The following is a 22402-nucleotide window of genomic DNA, read 5'->3' on the forward strand; positions in this document are numbered from 1 at the left end:
TGGCGCCCAATCGCAAAGTCCTGAGTTGGATTCCCAGTACCAAAAAAAAAAAGAATCTGAAGTCTTGACTTTTCATTCATCTTTTAATCACTCTAGTATAATTTATTTCTTTTCTCTCCAATTCTTTGAAATTATTCTGTCAAAAATCACCACTGATTGCTGAATATTTCATCTTGATCATTGTTCTGGTGGTCTGTTTTTCTGGTGTATCTGTGGGCTGTTTTTCTACATGTGTGTTATGTTACTATTACCTAGACTCTTCAAAGTATAGAAATATAACTCTTTGATTCTTAGAGATATAAAAACATTTTGTTGTTAAATCCCAGACATGTTAAATTTTTAATTGTTCACTGCCAATATTCTTTATTCATGTCATACAAAGTATCAAGAGAGATGTGATAGAGGTCAGCTAACTAACCAGCCATGCATGGCTCCATTGACCATTCATAGTGGGAATCACATCATTTCGGGTCTAGCTTTCACATTCAGATCTAGAAAATTGTTTTTGTTACTATACCAAAGGTTGGATATTGTAGGATAGTCTCATATTCATCATACATGTAAGAGATACAGGAAGTGTTCTAAAGAATCTAATTTCTTTAAATTTAGTGGGTAGATAGTTCTCTGAAGTATTAAACTGTGTGGGAATTGAATTTAATAACTCATAGTAACTTATAATTTAATAACATTTCTTGGAATCATAATAGAAGAACTGTCTTAAAGAAAGATGTAACTAGTCCTATCCCCAGAAGTTTTTATTTACCTTCCTGATATGTGAAACAACTCACTCATAAGTTAACTTTTCTAAACTGCTGGATAAACTACCAAATTGTTTCCTCTTTATAGATTCCTTTTTTTTTTTTTTTTTTTTTGTGGTACCAGGGATCAAACTCTGGACCTTGCGCTTGTGAGGCAGGCATGGTGCCACTGAGCTAAATCCCCAGCCCTATAGATTCCATTTTGAACATCACATTTTTTCTGACACATTCTTCATACTTGAAATTATTCATTAAATTTAAGAATTTATTAGGTTCCTCTTTTTTTATAGTCAGTTCTTAGACATTCCTTTCTGAAACTGCCCATGATATCTTGATTATAATTGAGTCACAAGTTTACTGACAATCTCTCAGTATTTCTAAGGCAGCTAATCTCATCTAGTTTTCTTAATAGAAATTTTGCTTTTAAAAATGATACTTGAGGGGGCCGGGGATTTAGCTCAGTGGCACTGCGCCTGCCTCGCGAGTGCAAGGTCCTGAGTTCAATCCCTTGATACCAAAAAAAAAGATACTTAATTTCTGTGTGTCTCTTAATTTGGTCTTGTAGACTATATGATAATTGGTTAGGTTCCTATTGTATAGTTAGAAATATGTAAGCATGACTGGTATTTTTGAGCCTTGGGACTTTAAAGTACATTGTGAATTCAAGATCTTAATCTTTACTAGAAGAAAGTTAATTTCCTGATCCAGACAATAAAGAATATTATTTTATTCTACATAGTTTTCTTTCATATGGTGACATACCATATACGTTTATTCAGCTTTTTTGAACATTCATCAATGTCAGTAAATACAGTTGGTATGCAAAATAAGATAGGTAAGATAGCTACTGGACCTTAATAAGCACAGTTTCTTCAGGGGTACAGCCTTACAAGTCTTCAGTAACTTTACCCTTAGGCCAATGCTAGTACTGTAGAGGCATACAGTATTTGATTATTATAGCTTTAACTTTTTGTCTTATACTTAAAGGTATTTATTCTTATAGTACCCATGACTATCAAAACATTCTAGCTGGTTATAGTGGCCCATGCATTTAATCCCATCCATTCAGGAGGCTGCAGTGGGAGGACTGCTTAGGTTCGGAAGTTTGAGACCAGCCTCAGAAAACTAATGAGACCCTGTCTCAAAATAAAAATAAAAGAGGGCTGGGGATTTAGCTCAGTGGTGCCTCCACTTGCCTCCCAAGCAGAAGGACCCAAGTTCAATCCCTGGTACCAAAAAAATAAAAAGAAAAGAAACATTCTAGTTCATCAGTTCTATTTTTCAGACCTTTATTAATTTTGGAGTGTTGAATCATCAAATAGATTTGTAATTTTTTGTAAATTTGACAACAGGTTGCGCTTCCTGCAGATGAAGATTATTTACCACTTAAACCTCGAATTGGAAAAGCAGCAAAGGTTTGTGCTTTGGATTATACAGTTGGCAAAGTTTTGTGAGACTTTCTTAGAAATCTTCAAAAAAAATTTCAAATGAAACTTGTGTACTTCCCAATGTAAATTTGCCACGAAGAAGTCAACTACAAAATGTAGTGAATAGTAAACAACCATGCTGGAAATCAAGTATCATGTGATGAGATTAAAAGAATTTAATGAAAGTTGTCATCCTTTCTGTTAAAAAACAAATGCATATATACAAATTTTGCCTGTACCTTTAGGGTTTAAATAAACTTCTAATGAAATATAAACTCTGCTTTTATTAGCTGGGCTTTGAAGTTCTAATAGATCTTAAAAGGTTAAAAAATTTTGAGGCTACTTTTTTCCCAAGTAATTTTGTCTAAATAAAAAAGGCAATATGATGGAGTAAGCATCAACTCTTAAAAGTCTTAATAGATGTATTATTCTGCCTCTGCTGTGTGTACTTAAGTGAGATATTTTCAGAGCCTCAGTTCTTGTTACGAAAAGAAAATGCTTATTTTAATGTTATGAAGATTAGTGGTAATGTTTGGAAAATATGTTGCACAGTACTATTCTTGGTAAACAGTAAATATTTTATTAATTTAATGTGTATACAAGTATATTTGAAAGATTAAATAGCAGAACTAACTTCTATGATGTCTGGCAAAAGATGTTTCCTCTTTCTAAAATTCTTCAGTATATATAGTAAATATAGTATAGTGTTCTATAGTATAGTATTCTATAGTATAATATAGTATAATATTCTTCAGTATATCAGTAAATATAGTATATTTCCTATATAGAATCATAAATAATACTAATATAGTGCTTTTGAGTTAAGCTTTCTTTTATTTAGAGTGTGCTTTGAGATAGCTATGTATTTTTCATCCAGTAATTAATTTTTTTTATAGGAATACCCATTTATACTTGATGCTTTCCAAAGAGAAGCCATTCAGTGTGTTGATAATAATCAGTCTGTTTTAGTATCTGCACATACATCAGCGGGAAAAACTGTATGTGCTGAGTAAGTAACTTTCTTTTTAATGAAATCTTAAAAATTTACTTTTTTAGTGGGCATGGTGGCATATACCTGTAATCCCAGCACTTGGAAGGCTGGGGCTTCATTGAATCCCATCTGGGCTACATTGTGGGTTCAAGGCCAGCCTGACCTGAATTACACAGTGAGACCTGTCTCAAAACAGCAAACAAGTCACTATACTATATTTTGTAATTTTTTTGTCATTAAAAATTTCTGTTTTGGTTTGATTTATGTAAAATAAAGCTGGTTATGCTTATGTCTTTATATTTAAATATGTTAATTTCTTTTTCTCACCCTAATAAACTAACTAGGACCTCCAGTGTAGTGTTTTTAATAGAATTCCTGATATTAAAGGAAATTCCTGATATTCTGTTTTTCATAATTAAACCTGTGGGTTTTTCATAGATGGTTTTTTATCAGCCTGGGAAAGATGCCTTCTGTTTTTAGTTTGCAGAGATTATGTGTGTTGTGTATGTGCATATAAAGTATTTAGATACTGGATTTTCTCATATGCTTATTTGCATGGATTGAAGTGATTCTTTTTGGTTCTGCTAGTGTGATGAAACATGTTGATTGCTTTTCAAATGATGAATAATTCTGAGAAATTGCATTTGGTCATGATTATATAAATATATTACTATATTGTTAAGAATTTTCACATCTGTGTTCCTGAGGGTTATTGCTTTTTTAGTTTTATTATGATGGGATTTTTTACTGGTTTTGGTATCAGGGTGATCTTTGCTTCTCTCTCTTTTTTTCCCCTGATCTAGCTAGAGTTCTGTCAGTTATTGATCTTTTAAAATGTCCAGCTTTTGGTTTCATTAATTTTTTTTTAATCTGGTCTGTTTTCCATTTCATTGGTTTTCATTCTGATCTTTCACTTCATTTGCTCTTCTTTTACTGGTTATTTGGGGAAGAAAAGTGAGGTAATTGATTTGAGACCTTTTTTTTTCTTTTTCTTTTTTTTTTTTTGGTGTCGCGGATCGAACTCAGGACCTTGCACTTTCGAGGCAGGCAGCGGAACCACTGAGCCAAATCCCCGGGCTGAGACCTTTTTTTTATCTAATGTGGGCACTTAATGATTAAACTTTGCCTTCAATATTGTAGCTTCGTCCTTCAAATTTTATGTTCTGTTCTATAGATTATATAAATATATTTTTTTGATGTGTTTTTCAAGTAAATGATTTATCTTGATAATTTTTTTTGATCAGGGTTTCTTTATGTTGTTATTTTCCTTCTGCATAAAGAAATGTCTTAAACATTTGTTGTAGTACAAGTCTCCTGATTAAAAATTATTTTTAAAGCACAAGGTCCTGAGTTCAATCCCCAGTACCAAAAAAACAATTATTTTTAACATTTGTACATCTAAAAAAGTCTTATGTTTTCATTTTTGAAAGATGTTTTCCGTAAGAGTAGAGTTCTGATTTTTTTAAGATTGTCTTTTGACTTGTGTCATTTTTTTTCAATTTTATTAGTACGTTTGCAGTACATAGTGATTATTACTTTTCTTATGGAGAGTTGGTACATGTACATAATACATCTTAATTCTTTTGTAACCAACCCCCCACCATCTTGCATCATTCTTTACAAGTCTATTGTGATCCTTACCATTGTTCCTTCATAAGTAATAGTATCTTTCTCACTGATTGTTTTTATGATTTTATCTTTATCAGAATTTAAGCAGCTTGTTTGTGATATATTGTAGTATAGTATTTTTATGTTTCTTTGTGCATTGGGTTTGTTATTTGCAGTGCTCCCGTGGTTCTCTTTCAGGAACTCTGTACTTACATTAGGCCACTGAGAGGTATCTGACAACTCACTGCTGACATGTTACTGTTTTTCCGATGAATTTCATTTTTGGGTCATTTCTAATACTGCATTTTCAAATGCATTAATCTTCTGAATTGTTGAATCTGCATTTAATCCCATTGTGTGCATTTTTCATCTCAAACATTGTAGTTTTCTTTGCTAGAAGTTCCTTTTTTTGTTTGTTTTTGGTGCTGATCATAATCCCTTAAAACATATTGTGAAAGGTGGCTATTTCTTATGGACTACTCTGGTGGAATTGCCCATTACTTGTCACCTAACATATCAAATTTTGTTCTTTGTCCTCTTTTTTTATTTTAAATTTTCAGCATTGTGCTTCACAGTTGGCTGTGCTGTGTGTATTTTAGCCTTACATAATTTCCACTACTGGACAGTAAATTGTGTAAAGACTTTGAGAGCTCTAATTCACATTATGCATTTTTGCAAATTTATTGCACAAAAGTACATTATCACAAAGTTTGACTTTGTTTTTAAGAATTGTGTATGAGGGCTGGGGATGTAAGCTCAGTGGTTCTGCCGCCTGCCTTGAAAGCGCAAGGTCCCGAGTTCGATCCCCAGTACCAAAAAAAAAAAAAAAAAAAGAATTGTGTATGAACATAAAAATGAGATGTGCTTTTTGAACATCTGCACTTATGAAAGATAAAAATCTCATTTTTTTCAGGCAAATGCATATATGGTAGCAACCCACCAATGTTTGATAGATTTTGTCAAGACTTGAGTTGTTCATGGTATTTCAGATGACTGCACTTATAAAGCTAGGTACATACAACTACCAACCATAGTGATGTGTATTTATACATTTGGCTGGCTGGCTGGCTGCTTCTTCCCTCCCCTCCCCTTTCCCTTCTCTGTTGCAGTATTGGTGATTGAACCCAGGGCCTTTCACTGAGCTATATCCCTAATCCTTTTTTATTTTGAGACAGTGTCCTGCTAAGTTGCACAAGCTTGGCTTGATTTTGGGGTCTTTCTGCCTTAGTCTCCCATAGTACTAAGATAACAGGGCTGGGCACATTTGGCCTCCTGACCTGTTTTCTTTATTTCTGCTCATAACTGTTAATAGACATGCAACTGTCACTAGTATACCTGTTCATATTTTCCTAAAAAATATTATTGTCTATTTTACTGTGTAAAGTGGTCTATGAAATGTTGTTGTGGTTTTATATTTCCTCAACTTCCCCTTTTAAAATGTAAATAAATGTTTTCTGAACAACTTAAATTTTTTTTTTGAGAATTATATTTTGGGAATTGTGATGGGAGGGTTAGAATTTTGAGATTTCGGCACTGAGGATTTGTGTTCTTGTGTACTGTTAGGATTATAGCCCCAAACTCTATTTTTGATATCTTCCATATCTTCTGACTATCCTTTAGTTTCTTGAACATGTGGACTATAGTTATAAAAATTGCTTAAATGTTCTTTTTACTTTTATCTATGTTATTTTCTGGTCTTTAGATAGATTATATTTTCCTTTTCATTAGGGGCCATTATGTTTGTGCTTCTTTACATACTGCTTTAGTTGGATGTTTGCTTGGCCATTTTAAATTTTTATCACTGGCTTTAAGCAGTTTGATTATAACTTTACTTTTTTTTTTTTTTTTCCATTTTTCTTGTGCTTGAGTTTGTTGAGCTTCTTAAATTTGGGGGCATATTAAGTTTGCATCAAATTTTGGAAAATTTAAAATATTTCTCCTTCCTTCTAGTTCTTTAGGGATTCCAGCTATATTTATAGCAGTTTTAAATTGTCCCACAGCCCACTAATGTTCTACTTACTGTTATTTTATTTTTTGGTTTTTTGTTTTATTTTGATAGTTTCTCTTTCTATTTTTTTATGTTTATTTTTTCTACAATGTTTATAATCTGCTTCAGTTTTATCTACTGTTTTTCATCTTAGGCACTTTTATCTTTAAAAGTTTAATTTGAGTTTTTAATGTTTTCTGTTTATACTTAACATGTTACCTTCTTGAGCATGTAGAGTATAGTTATGTATATCCTATAATCTTTAATATCCTTGTTTACTAGTTTTGTCATCTGTCTCATTTAGGTCTGATTTAATTGATTTTCCTCCCTCTTTCCCCATCTTTGTGTATCTGTTACTTCTTTATTGTATACCAAAATATTGTGAATTCTACTTTGGGTACTGAATGTGTTTCATTCCTATATCCATATTTATGAGCTTTGTTCTGGAGTGTAGATACTTGGAAAAAAGTCATCCTTTTGAGACTTGATTTTATAATTTCTTTAGGCAGGAGAGATCAGGATGTAGTCTAAGGCCAATTTTCCCCACTGCTACTCTTTAGTTACTACTCTTCTTGATACAGTATTTTACCCAGTTTCTTGTGACTTATAAAGTTATCATGGTGGATGATACAAACCTAAATTACTCCTACTAACTACTGTGTAAGATTTATGAGAGCTGCTGTAGGAAATAGTTCATTATTTGTTCCAAAACATAGACACTCTTACATATTTACCCTATATAATTGAAAATAGATGGTCAAGTAATTGTACAGAAATATTCATAATAGTGTTATTCAAAAGGGAAAAACCATCTAAATGTTCATCAGTGAATGCGTAGTTTAATTTAGTGATTAAATGAGATTGGATTTATTGCCTTTTGTTGTTAGTTTGGCTGTTATTTTGATGTAATTCTTATGGCTGTTTCTTGTTTTTTCTTTTACTGCCTTCTATTATATTTTACCTTTATTGAGTTACATTTTTAGTAGCTACTATAGGGCTTATACTATATGTCTTTTAAGTATATCACAACTACAATTTTTTGTGAAACTTTGCTATACTATTTCCTTTCTATCGTGCTATGTAATATTGTCATATATATTTCAACTACATATGTTGTGAACCCAGTAATATAGTGTTATAATTATTACTTTAAATGGTACATTTGTGGAAATACTAAGTGAATAAAAGCTTTATATGTGCACATATGTGTATACAATCATAATTCGTTTTTTATTTGGGGGGGGTACCAGGGATCAAACTCAGGACCTTGTGCTTGCAAGGCAAGCGCTGTGCCACTGAGCTATATACCCGGCCCTACAATCGTAATTCTTTAATTCTACAACGGTGTTTCCTTTCAGTCTGAAGGATTTTTAGAAATATTTCTTGCAGGATGAATCTGTTCACAGTGAGTTTTCTCAATTTTTATTTGGAATTTCTTTTGCTTTTGTTTTGAAGGATAGTGTCATTGATAATAGAATTCATGGTTGGCAACTTTTTGTTTGTTTTAGCACTCTGGATATGTTATTCTGCTGGCTGATACTGTTTCATTCTACTTCATTCTTTCTCATGTGAAGTCAGCCTTATTTATGGTGTGCTGAAGTATACTATTCTATGTGTTGTTTTTCTGTTGCTGCTTTTCAAAGACTTTGTTATTTAGCAGTTTATAATTCTAGGTATAGTTCTTTCTCAGTTTTTCCTGTTCAGGTTCATTTTACTGAATAAATTCAAATAGATTAATGTTTTATAACATGTTTGGGAAGTTTTTTGTTAATTTTTAAGTTATTTTTTCTGCCTTTTTCTCATTTTGGAATTTTCTTTTTTTTTTTTTTTTTTGTTGGTACCAGGGATTGAACTCAGGACCCTGTGCTTGCGAGGCAGGCAGCAGAACCACTGAGCTAAATCCCTGGCCCTCATTTTAGAATTTTCATTAAGTCAGAGAGATTATTCCCAAGATTCCTCCCCCACTCGTATTGGAGATTGAACTGAGGACCTTGCACTTGTGAGGCAGGCACGGCAACACTGAGCTAAATCCCCAGCCCTCCACAGATCTCTTTTAATACTTTTTTTGTGTATTTCTTTGGATTTGATAATGTCTTTATGTTCATAGTCACTGGTATTTTCTTTTGTCATCTCATTTGTGTTCTTTAGCCTACCTAATGTTTTCTTTATATACTTTTGATCTGAGTTTTCATTGGGTTATTAATAATTTGAGTTTTCATTTGGTTATTGTTATTAATAATTAGGGTATCTCTGCTGATTTCCTATTTGTAGTCATTGTCCTGTTTTCCTTTATTTCTTAGTACAGTTACTTCAGTTTTATTTGGTTTTGTTTTTTGGGGTTTTTTTTGGGGGGGGTGGATTGGTACCAGGGATCAAACTTGGGTCCTTGCGCTTGCGGGGCAGGCGGCAGAACCACTGAGCTAAATCCTCGGCCCCTACTTCAGTTTTTTGGACACCTTTCTTCTAATAGTTGCTTACTTCTAAAATCCATTTCATTTTCCATCTTTGCTACCTCTATCATAAGTATAGGTCGTACTTCTCACAATTCCTATTTGATCATATTCGGACAACTTGTAATTTTTTTAATTGTTTATATCATTATTTTGGAGGATGGCTAGGATGAATATAATTCCCATCGAGATCATAAGCATTCTGTGGATGGAAACTGTATCTTAAACAAGGAGGATCTACCACAGTGTTAAACTTAATCCTGATTTTATGGTCTGCATTTAAATACTTAACTGAATTTCCTTTAAAAATAAAATCACTATATTGAATTCTATTAATAGCTGTGGAATAGCTTATCATAATTTCCAATTAAGGACTGAGTTGATAACTATTACATGTGGGAAAAGAATACCACATATGGACTAACTTAGGAAACTAGAGAAGAAAACGCACTTCATTTTCCAGGGTTTCTTAATTGTGTTTCCTAAGTGTTTCTAGTCTGCATATCTATAAACTTACAGGCAGTGAGGCTCCATTGGTAGAACCAAAGATATTTTCTTGCAAGAAATAGGGTAAGTATTGGTGTAATTAAGTTGTATTAACTTTGAGAGGCCAGAGTTAAAATTCAGATGTTCACGTTCATTTAGACTACTATAGTAGTAGTACAGTACTAGTATAGTAGTTGTCTCTAGTAAGCGCATTAAGGTATGAATGTTCTACATAGTATTGAAGATAATTAGGAAAACTTTGGATATGATTTACATATTAATAAGATTTTAAAAGTCATAATTTAAAGAAGGTTTTTAATTATTGGTTTTTATTTTAACATTTTTAGGTATGCCATTGCATTGGCTCTAAGGGAAAAACAGCGTGTAATATTTACCAGCCCAATTAAGGCTCTCAGTAATCAAAAATACCGTGAAATGTATGAGGAATTTCAAGATGTTGGTCTGATGACTGGAGATGTTACCATTAATCCTACAGCATCTTGTCTAGTTATGACTACAGAGGTAATTTATATAGTATCTCATCTACCTTTTTCTTTTAAAATTAATAAATTTATTCCATTAGTACATGTGTTTTATCACTTGCTCTTTTTAGATAAAATGTAATACTTTATTTTTTAGTGGACTTATTTGGTTTTTTGTTTGGTTTGGTTTGGTTTTTTTTGGGGGGGTTTGGTACCAGGGATCAAACTTGGGACCTTGTGCTTGCAAGGCAGGCAGTGGAACCACTGAGCTAAATCCCTGGCCTCTTAGTGGACTTATTTGAAATGGGTACCATTATTTTAAAATGTTCTGATAACATTAAATATATTTCCAAAGTATTAATATTTCTGTCATTAATTATATAATACAGACATTTTTTCAAATACTTTTAAAGGTTTATTACTGTCAATGACATTGAAATATTTTGTTAGTTTTGTATATGTAGTTCTAAAGATTTGAAAACAGTTTCCTTTGAGTAGTAGTTCTGTGTCCCATGTCATTTTTTTTTTCTTCATCTGAGTATTGGTTACAAGTAGGTAAGTAATTAACTTGCTTTTCAAAAAGCAGTATTATATTGAGCTTTTTCCTATGATCAGAGTTTTAGATACATTTGTAACATCTCAAGTTTTGGACATGATTGCCTATCTTTAGTGTGCTAAGAACTTTTGTATATGTTTTAATAATATCCTTCTATTTTATAGGGATATAGTACAATAGGAAGCATAATTTAACTTCTGGTCTGGCTAGCCAGCCAAAGGCATTGCTCACTTTTCATATTGGTGTCCAATATAACTTTTTATCCATCCATAAGATTTTAAGTCCAAAAATCAAGAGAATGATTACTAGTAAGTATCCATATTGTGAAAGACTTTAGGCAGAAATGGACAAACAGTATATAGATCTAGTGTCTTAGAAGGTAATTGAAGTTCCTCCTATATCCTAGCAGGTAAGGATTTGGGAAGGTTCTGTGTAGAAGGAAGTGGCTTCATAATGCAGATGAATAGAGATAATAGTTCTGTCCATGGATTGTATCTAATTAATATCTGGTGATAAGTCAAAGATATATGACTTTCTAACATTATTTTAATATTTCCATTTACTAAAGAGTATCTAAAATTCCTTATTTGAAAAAAGATTTTGTGTAAATGTTGGCTATTATGTCAAAATCCTGCTAAATCTTACTAAATTTTTCTGTAGATTTTGAGAAGTATGCTGTACAGAGGCTCTGAAGTTATGCGAGAAGTTGCTTGGGTCATTTTTGATGAAATTCATTACATGAGAGATTCAGGTATATTCTGCAGTTTAGGTCTTTTACCATGTATTTCCCTTAAGAACAACGTTAGGAATTTTAAACAATAACGAGCTGAATTTTGCTTTCAATTTTTGTTTCATTAGCTGTAGTTTCAATTTTTGTTTCATTAGCTGTAGTTTCTTTTTTTTTTTTTTTTTTTTTTAGGTGACTCAATGCATTTTTTATTTCAAGTATCAAGTGTTTGCCAAAAACAGTATTTAAAAAAAGTAATGAAAATTGTTCTGAAAGAGCTCATGAATAGGGTAGGACTACCCACCGACAGGCTCATTTGTGCTCTGACCACTTACATGAGATTTGGTGGGTCTGCTTCAGAAGTGCTTGACGGAGTGCTCACCACAGTAACGCCGGCAGGCAGAGGGAAGGCTCTGCCCTCACTAGTACAGCTCTCCACCTTGGTCCCCAGGTCTCAGGAAGGACTGGACACATTGCACAGGCCCCAGTAATGTGTTTGTGTTGAGGAGTCATACAGGTTTTGTTTCTGTTTGTGAAGACAGGATCTGCTCCTGGGAAACAGACTTGGTATTCCAAAGAGTTTCATTCTTTTCTCAGCATTATCTTTGGTTTTTCATTCCCTGTGGTTTCTAGTTTTCCTGTTGGCTCCTTCTTGATTCTTAGAGCTCTATTTTTGCTTTCTCTTCAATAAATTGTTGTTTTCCAGGTGGAGATTCCAAGTCCCAGAGAGACTGTATCTTGCTGTTGGCCTTTACTCTGCCATTTTTAATTCCCCTAGCTATAGTTTCTTTAAATTGTGGACAACATGAGATACTATACCAGTAGAACTTCATTCAAGTATAGCTTCTTAAGTAGTAACCTTTGTTGGGCAAGAAATTAAAATTCAAATGAAGCAAATGGAATAAAAATCTTACTTGGTTTTACTACAGAGCTTTCTCATATAATGTTAAAGATTAATATTTTTTCTGTCTCTCTCTTTTTTCTTTTTTGGAGACAGGATCTCACTATGAATTAGGCCGACCTTGAATTTACTGTGTAGTCCAGGCTGGCCTTGAACCTGTGGTGCTCCTCCTGCCTTAGCCTCCCAAGTGCTGGCATTAATGGCATGTACCGCCATACCTGGCTAACATTCTCAATTTTCATTGCTAGTTTAGTTTTTTTAAAAAATGAAATGCAGTCTAACACATTCCTCCTAAGCTGAGGAACTGGAATTCGTTGGTGCCTCTGTCCTCTGGGGACTCTAGCAGCCCCTGTCCAGCGCCTGGAGGAGATCACTGAGGTCAGGGAGAGAGAATGGAGCCTTTTGGACAGGAGGATCTGCTTTATTAACAGGCTGTGCCCTGTGTCCTGGGCACTTGAGCTGGGGACCAAGGACAGCACGCAGTGTGAGGCCATCAGTAGGAAATGAGTCCCATTAGTGCCTTGGGTCCTACCCAGCGCCCCACAGCCCCTGCTCCTCTCCACGCATGCGTCTGACCGAGAGCAAGCCTGGGTGGCCGTCACTGCTTGTGAAGACAGAGGTGAAGTAGAGGAGGAGGATGGGGGACCAGGAGATGGGGAGACTCGACTTCTCGTGGAAGAGGAAGGGTCGGCCAGGCTAGGCCCTGTGGCCTTCTGCCCAGCGACCCGCCCTGTGCACCTGCCCGACCACTGGGCCTCCCAGGAGCCCGCTCACCGCCCCACGGGCTGTACCACCGGGATTTCTCGGGGTTGAAAATGTGCCCCTTTCACAACTATTTCCGGGGCCCACTCCTGCTTAAGAACACCATCCTTGCAGGTGCAATGCAGTAAGCTCAGCCAGGCACTGGATGGAAGGGGCAGGAGCACCCAAAGACCTCCCAACAGACATGACAATGAGTCCAGGGGTGAATCTCAAGCCCTGTGAAGACCCACAGATGACGCCAAGTCTCTACTTCTCTGGGGCCCCAGGGCCGGGCTTTGGCAGCATCCCTGGGCCTGACCCAGATGCAACCCTTGTTCCTAACTCAGATCGGCCCCCAAGTCCTGGCTTGGGGCTTGTTCCAGATGTGAATCCAACTCTGAGTCCTGACCCAGGGGAGGCCCCTGGCCTAGTGATAGACAACAACCCTGGACTTGCTGACAGCAGGGCCACCACCCCAGGCTCCCTCCAGACCTGCACTTCCTGTTTTGTGGCAACCCTGGACCTGGATGTGAATCATGTCTTAAGGCCTGACCTACAGGGCCCTCCGTCTCCAGCCTTAAGCCCTACTCCCAGCCCTGGCTCTCCCGAGACCCTCGACCTGGGCTCCAGGAGCCCCTCTGGGCAGAGTTCTGAGGAGGCCTTCCCATCCCTGTCCCGGAGCAAGAGTTTTGAGTTGACTCACAGGAACTCCAATCCTAGGCCTGGGTCAAACCCATTTATAAGGCTTCATTCGAGAGGAAGCCTGGCTCTTGGCCACTTCCTCTCCAGGCTGGGCTCACAAGCGCTGCTCCTGCTGACCTCTGACACATCTCTGGAGTCCCACTCCAGCCAGCCGCTCAGCCAGGGCAGCAGAAATGTCTCCAAGCAGAGCCTGAACCTTGCTACAGGTTCTCGCGGGGCCCTAATCCTGGACACAAGTGAGCTGGTCACGTTGGCATCCCATAACCTCTCCAAAAGTGTTCTGAAAGGAGCCTTTGGGGCAACCTGGAGCACAGCTTCCCAGGGGACACTCAACGTGGCTTGTCCCAGGTCCAGTCTGAACATGACCGTCATGCAGGCCTTGAGCCTTACGCTGATTCCCCGCTCCAGTGATCGTACCAGCCTGAGCTCCAGCACCCACGGATCCAACTCCGCCTTCTCTGCACCCTCGTGCCTGACCCTGATCCTCGGCTCCAAGGAGACCCTGAGCTCCAGCCTCTTGATCAGGGACACCTCCACCCTGTTGCTGAGCAGCCTGCACAACGGTTCCAGTTCTGAGGACGACAACAGCGTCCTCACCACTCCCCTGGAGAACCGAGAACGATGGGGCGAGGGGCACAGTGTGGACGGGGGCCAGGACCCGCCCCGGCCATCCACCTCCAACACCAGGGACCAGGGCGCTGTACCCAACTGCTGCCTTCCTGAAGAACCAATAAATAAAACCAAGCTTCGGTTGATCAATGAAGGAAGGTTTATTCCTGGCCAGCAATAGAAGAAGCAGGAAGAATGGCTCACAGATCAGCTTTCCTACCCAATGAGAGTGGAAAAGTCATAGATAGAAGATAAAAGAAATGAGGGGGAAAGATAGGCCTACAAAGGGGAGGATTATTCTCATCCTTTCTGGGGATGAGTGGAGATTTTGAGGCAGAAGTATCACTGAATTCGAGGCCAGCTGGGCTACACAGTGAGTTCAAGGCTAGCCTGAACTATACAGCAAGACCCTGTCTCAAAACAAAAAAATGAAGTTGGAGGTTGTGTGGTGTTCATTCTGTCAGCCATCTTGCAGCCTGCTGATCATCGCTACCTACCTGAAGAGGGATCTGCAGGCACCCTGTCCTCAAAGATAAGCAAGATCAGGTCAGAGAAACACCCTGACAGCCACTTGAGTTGTTTCTATCTGTTGGCTATTTTATTTTATTTTTCTGTCAGCTACTTTAAATAATGGTACTGTGAACATCCACTTACACATTTCTGTGTAGGGCATTAGAGAAAACAATCCTACAATTCACTTGGAACCAGAAGAGACCTGAAATAGCAAAAGCAATTCTGGGAAACAAAGGCAAGGCAGGGGATAGCACAATCCCTAACTTGAAATTATACTACAAAGCTATTGTGATAAAAATAGCATGGTAATGGTGGAAAGAAAAAAGGCCTGAGGATCAGTGGAACAGACTAGAAGATGCAGAAACAACCACCTTATCTTTGACAAAGGGGCCAAATAGCTTCACTGGAAGAAAGCCTCGTTAATAAATAAAGCATAAAAAACTGGCTTTCACTTGCTGAAGATTAAAAATAGACCCATATCTTTCACCATGGACCAAACTAAAATAGAAACGAATCAAAGATCTAAATATTAAAACAGAAATGCTTAATCTGCTGGAAGACAGAGGAAGGTAGAGCTCTTGAAGACATTAATGTAGGCAAAGACTTTAAGAACAAAACCCAAATTGCACAGGAAATATCACAAAGAATCAACAACTGGGATCTCATCTTATTATAAGGCTTTTGCACAGCAAGAGAAACCACTAGCAGAGTGAAGAGATAACCCACAGAGAAAAAATTTTTGCCAGCTGTTCCTCAGTCAAAGGACTAGTATCTAGAATATATAAAGAACTCAAAAAATCAGACGCCCCCCAAATTTAAAGACCCAACCCCCAAACGAGCATCTGAAATGAACAGATACTTCTCAAATGAAGTAGAAACAGCAAATAAATATATGAAAAAATGTTCAACATCACTCATCATTCAAGAGATACGGATTAAAATAATGCTGAGATTCCATCTCACTCCAGAAAGGATGGCTGTTATCAAGAAATCAACTGGGAAAATAAAAAGAGAAATCAACTGGCCTGGGGATGTAGCTCAGCGATGCCCACACCTGCCTCACAAGTGCAAGGTCCTGAGTTCAATACCTGGTACCAGAAAAAAAAAAAAAAGAAAGCAACCAATAAGAAATGTTGGAGGGACTATGGGGAAAAGGAACCCTTCTCCACTGTTGGTGGGAGTATAGACTGGTGCAACCACTGTGGAAATCAGTGTGGAGATTCCTCAAAGAACTAAAAGTGGAGGTTCCATTTGACCCAGCTATTCTCCTTCTTAGGATCTTCCTGAAAGAATTAAAAGCATTGGGCCGGGGATTTAGTTCAGTGGTTCCGCCACCTGCCTCACAAGGGCAAGGACCCGAGTTCGATCCCCGGTATCCCCCCCCCCCAAAGAATTAAAAGCATCCACAGCAATATATGCACACCTATGTTTATAGCTGCACAGTTTTCTGTTTTTCTTTTTTTAAATACAATTGCTTTATTTCCACATTTTTACAGTCCCCAATATTGTATCTGATAGGAATCTTCATCTCTAAAAACACAAAAATATTTCAAGAAAGCATGTTACAAGATAGTACATCTAAGCGGTAGTTTGGCAGAATTTTATCAACTAGTTCATACTCCCCAAAAATGAATTTGAAAATTCAAAAATAACCATTAGCTTTATTTAACATATGTTACATCTTAACAGTTAAACACTGTACACAAATAAAATATTACACAAAATCTGAATGATAAATAAAAACACAGGTGGGCCAGGGATTTAGCTCAGTGATTCTACCACCTGCCTCGCAAGAGCAAGGTCCCGAGTTTGATCCCTGGTACCAAAAACAAAACAAAATAAAACACAGGCACTTCTACACTGTGACAGGGAAGCGATCACTACTCAGAATAATAATTTTATATAAGCAACATGTGAAAATATGGCAAGAATAGAATCCTGGAGTTTTAAACTGACAAATCACTTAAAAGATCTGTAACTGCCATCTTTGGATTTCAAGTTCAAAAGTCTTAATCCACATTGAAAATTTATAAACTCATATGAATGTTTGTCTGGGGAGATTCAATCATCAGTTGGCCATTATGGAATCACACTTCTTATTTTCAGAATACTAAAATTATGTAAGTATTGTGACATCACCCATAAGAAAAATTAAACTTCATGATCACAACAAGATAAAAAAAAATGCATGTTTATGGTAAAATGAACATTATGAAATATAGGTGAAAAGAAAAAAACTAAATACATTTTATTCAGACTATTATGCTAGTACATATGATAGAAAAGTAGTTCGGAATTTTAGGGATGCCGGGAAAAGTAACATTAATAAAAACACATCTGAAAGATAATGTCTAATATGTACACATTTAAAATAAGATTTAGTTTTTAATTTTAAACCGAAGCAGTTAGCCTGTGTTTATGATAAATACACAGCTTAATCCATTTATGAACATTTTTCCCTTGCCAAATTCATATAGTTAAGCTCTAATCAGAGTTGTGGTTTTAAAATCCTGCATCCTTTATTGATTTTTTTTCTTTTTAGGGAGACTGTCAGACTGATTTTTTTGTTTTGTTTTGTTTTTCCATTTTAATTAAAACTGACTTAGAATTCTTTGGTTCATCACATCTCTTTCATCTCCTGAGGATGAGGGTAATTTGGATACAGTAATAGTGTCCAAATTGGTGTAACTTTCTACCAAGCCATTAACCTGTCCTTTCAAAGTAAAGTGGAAGTCTATTTCCTTGCCTTGTTACTGTGGCTGTTGCGAAGCTGATGGAAAAGATTCCGTTTGAACCTGCTTTTTGCAGGTTGTTTTAGAGTAAATTATATTTAATGGTGGCTTAATGTGCTATCAATTCATGATAAAGACTAATACAGTTTTCAGGTTTTGTGGCTAAAAATATGCTTGTCTGAAGTTGTCTACATATTTAATTACTAAATTTAAGAGAAATAATTTTAGGTATTGCCTCTAAAATGACAGAGAATTTCAAGGTATATTTCTTTTTCTCAGAGCGTGGTGTGGTATGGGAAGAAACTATTATTTTGCTTCCTGATAATGTTCACTACGTCTTTCTTTCGGCTACTATTCCAAATGCCCGACAGTTTGCTGAATGGATTTGTCATTTACATAAACAGGTATTTTTTTTTTCTTTAAGTTTATTGGTGTATTTTAGGTATGCATTATGATCACATTCATCATTGGGAATTCGTACCTGTATATGATATATCTTGATTCTTGTTTTTTCCCATTCTCCTTTCCTCCCTTCCACCCTGCCATCATCCCGCCCTATTTATAAGAGCTTTGTTCCCATTTTTTTCCTTTTCTCATATTTTTTTCTTTCCCTACTTCCCCCTTCTTCCCCTTTGACCCTTTTCTTCCTATTTCACATTATCTCTTATACATTTTGGTCCTCATTTACACTTTCAGTTTGTCACACCAGAGAAACAATTTGGTATTTACACATGTGTGTCCTATTTATGTCACTTAAGAATATGGCTATAAATTTTTCTCATTTACCATTCATTATGGCTGAGTCGTAGTCCATTTTATCAAAACACCACATTTTCTTTATCCAGTTCTGAGTTGATGAGTATTTGGGCTGTTTTCAAGATTTAGCTGTTACAAATTGTGCCACTATAAACATGGTAAACAGTTATTTTTGTTGTCTATTTTGATAACATTAATATTCAAAAATGTTACAGATTGGCCTTACCATACCCTTCCTATTCTTTTTTCATAGTATTATTTGGAATACAGAAGATATTTTGATATGAAACTACTGTTCATATCAAGCAGCTTATCAAAATCAAATATTTTTATCTGCTGCCTGCCCGGCAAGTGCAAAGACCCGTGTTTGATCCCTGGTACCAAAAAAAAAAACCAAATATTTTTAGAAGTGCTAATTTCCGAGACCCATCTCAAATCCATTATATTTAAATCTGTAGGAATAGAGCCTTGGAACTCTGATTTTCAGAAGTTCCCTAGTTAATCCTGATGATCTGCCAACTTTGTAAATTATTGCATTTACTGTGTTAGTCATGAGTACAGGCCTTGGTATCAGAAAAAGCTAATCATCTCTTGAGCATTTGACTTGATTTGATGTTTCTTATAAACAGCCATACTTTTTACTGACTGTTTCCGTTTTGCTTTTGTAATGCAATTTAATATCTGTTTGGGACTTGGTTATGAGCATTTGTTTATATGTACCGGATTTTTTCTTGGCTTTGTTTTTCTGCCCTTGTCTTTTCCTTTACATAAATATCCTTATAAACTTAATTTTGTGATAAATATTATGAACTCTCCAGATGTATTTTTGTAGCGTTCCTGATGTTGTTTTTGTGGGCTAGGAACCCAGTGAATCTGTTGGAGAAGATAGAATAATCTGCTACTTGAGTAAGGTGTTGTAAAGCCTCTGTGGGACAGAAAAGTTCATTTTACCTTATGTACCTTTTATCACCCTATTACTCCTCTATAAAAACAGAGGCATCCTTTGAAATTACAGTATCCTCAGTCTAGGTAATAGGTAATTAAAGTTCAGATCATATATTTGGCTCTAATTAGGGAACTGAGAAATTGAGAAGATGACAATATGATTTGATATACCTGATTTTACCTTTCCTAGCTTAAAGCTTTTTTAAATGTTTCTTTCTCATCATTTAAATCACCATTTTATTTTCCCAACGTCTTTTCAGTGCATCAAATATACAATTTTATTTTGAAGAAATAAAACTTTCTTTCTTTTTACAGCCTTGTCACGTAATTTACACAGATTATCGGCCCACTCCATTGCAGCACTACATTTTCCCAGCAGGGGGAGATGGCCTTCACCTTGTGGTTGATGAAAATGTAAGAAAGTAATTGCCAATCTTATATCTGTAATGTTATACTTTATTATTTATATTTTGACTTTATTAATTTTGAACTAGAGAGAAATGACATATACTTTTTATGTTTCGTAGTTTTACAGTCCAAAATTGATTTATTTAGAAAATATTTGTATTTCAAAAATTATATTTGATGCTGGGCATGGTGGCACACACCTGTGGTCCCAGCAATTTAGGAGACTGAGGCAGGAAAATTACTTGATTCCAGGAGCTGGAGGCCACCCTTGCAACATAGTGAGATCCCAGCTCATGAAAATGAATAAATAAAAATTATATTTGAGACTTGTGATTTCCTTATGCATGAGTTTGCTTATATTCCTTGTCCAATATTTAAAGATATCTGGAGAAACAAGGCTCTGGATGTGTTTCATAGTTCTTATGTCTTATTTCCCCAGTTTCATTTCTCCTTTTCACCTTTTGTTAACTCTCATCACAGAGTTTTAAAATTATTTTAGTGACTTTTGTTATTCTAGTAAATCACTTTTATTATTAGAGAAAGCTCTGTGTTTGAGGTATGAAAAATGTTTGAGATATGATTAAACATTCATGAAGATCCATAGGAAAATTTGTGATTCCAGGGTGATTTCAGAGAAGATAATTTTAATACTGCCATGCAAGTGCTTCGAGATGCAGGAGATTTGGCAAAAGGAGACCAGAAGGGGCGGAAAGGAGGAACAAAAGGTAATTGGAACTTTGTTTACATAGTATTTTACTTGTAAATTGTATATTCAAATTACCTTGATATTTTATGTCTTTCATTAATGTTTTTCTCAGGAAGCTATTTAAAGATCTAGTGGAATATCACAAAATTGAATGAATAAAGGTTGATCGCTTTTCTTGCATGGTATTTAGATAAAATTTACAAAGTATATAATTCATGTGTTTAAAGGGTATATAGTTCAATGATTTTTTAATATATTCACATAATTAGACATCACCATGATTAGCATTTTTTATTCACATATAATTCACATGCCATAAAAAGTTCACTATTTTAAAATGTACAACTTGATTTTTTTTAGTACATTCACAAATTCCAAAACATTTTTGTAAGCCTCTCCCCAAAAGAAAACCCCATATACATTAGCAGTTGTTCTACCACCCCTTCCTTCCTCACCCTAGACTTAAACAATCACTAATCTATTTTATGTCTCTACAGACTTGCTTTTTCTAGATTATTTCGTATAAAAATAATCATATTTGGACTTTTGTGATTGATTTCTTTCAGTTAGCGTAATTTTTCACTTAGCATCATCCCTGTTATACTGTGGTTAATACTTCATTTTTATATCAAATAGTATTCCATTGTGTAGATATGCCATATTTTACTTTTTCATTCACCAGTGAATGGAATTTGATTTGTTTTTAGTTTTTGACTGTTCTAAATAATGCTTCTTATACTTAGTTCTTGCATGTAGTACAAGTTTTTGAGGGAATATGTGGTTTCTTTTTCCTTGGATATGAATGAACCTAGGAGTGGAATTGTTGAGTAATACAGAGTGTGTTTTGCCTTCTGAGAACTACCAAATTATTTTAAAAAGCAGTTGTGCCATTTTACATTCCCATCAGGATGATATGAGGGTACCATTTTTCCACATCTTTGCCAACATTTATTATTATGTGACTATTAATTATAGTGATGCTAGTGCATGTGGAATAATATTTCATTGTAGTTTTAATTCATATTTTCCTAGAGATCAGTGATACTAAGCATCTTTTTATGTGTTCTTTGGCCATTTTTATATCTTTGGAGAATGGCCTAATCCTTTGTCTATTTTTCAATTGGATATTTTGTTGAGTTGAAAAGTTCTTTTCATACTGAGTATTTGACCTTTATCAAATCAGTGATTTGCAATATTTTTTCCATTCTCTGTATTTCAGTTTATTGGCAAGATCTATTAAAGCACAAAAGCTTTTCATTTTGATGAAATCTAGTTTTACTTTTTTCCCCCACTGTGTTGTTTCACCTTTTGGTGTCCTAGCCAAGAATGCTTAGTCTAACCCAGAATAATGAAGATTTTATACTATATTTTAAGAGTGTTGCAGTTTTAGCTGCAGTTAGGTTTATCATACATTTTGAGTTAATTTTTGGTTATGGCTTACCTGATCTTTTTTTACAGGACCATCAAATGTGTTCAAGATTGTGAAGATGATTATGGAAAGAAATTTTCAACCCGTAATTATTTTCAGTTTTAGTAAGAAAGATTGTGAAGCTTATGCTCTTCAGATGACCAAATTAGATTTCAACACAGGTACTACATAATTTCCATAGTTTTAGTGTTGCATGAAAATGAATAAAACATATATTTTTGGTAATACATCTGCTGTGTCTTACTGTTACAGTAGGTTTTCAGCACATTTAGGCTTTTAAGAGGCCTTGATTTATAATTTATTTCTGTCTTATAAATGATACAAGTACACTGCCATGTATTCAGAATCATGCCTTCTTTTACTTCGTTATTGTGATTCTCTATCCAATTTTTTGGGAGAGTGGGGGTGGTAATGGGGATTGGTTTGTTTTATGCATACTAGGCAAGTTCTTTAGCACTGATCCATATCCCCAGCTCTCTCTGATCTCT

General features: G+C 35.6%; 1 protein-coding gene across 1 annotated transcript in view; it reads left to right on the forward strand.

Annotated features, from left to right (window-relative positions):
- Nucleotides 1-22402, forward strand: part of Mtrex (Mtr4 exosome RNA helicase) — a 96768-nt gene that overhangs the window by 11818 nt on the left and 62548 nt on the right. Inside the window, exons 4-11 of the mRNA XM_004848514.4 lie at nt 2111-2173; nt 3082-3194; nt 10055-10229; nt 11406-11496; nt 17950-18074; nt 19687-19785; nt 20402-20504; nt 21944-22075. Of these exons, the coding sequence (XP_004848571.1) occupies nt 2111-2173; nt 3082-3194; nt 10055-10229; nt 11406-11496; nt 17950-18074; nt 19687-19785; nt 20402-20504; nt 21944-22075 (901 nt within the window). The remainder of the gene's footprint in view (nt 1-2110; nt 2174-3081; nt 3195-10054; nt 10230-11405; nt 11497-17949; nt 18075-19686; nt 19786-20401; nt 20505-21943; nt 22076-22402) is intronic.

This window comes from Heterocephalus glaber, unplaced genomic scaffold (genome assembly GCF_053883595.1).
Source record: "Heterocephalus glaber isolate CG9 unplaced genomic scaffold, H.glaber_assembly_v1.0 deba00001538, whole genome shotgun sequence".
Taxonomy (NCBI): domain Eukaryota; kingdom Metazoa; phylum Chordata; class Mammalia; order Rodentia; family Bathyergidae; genus Heterocephalus; species Heterocephalus glaber.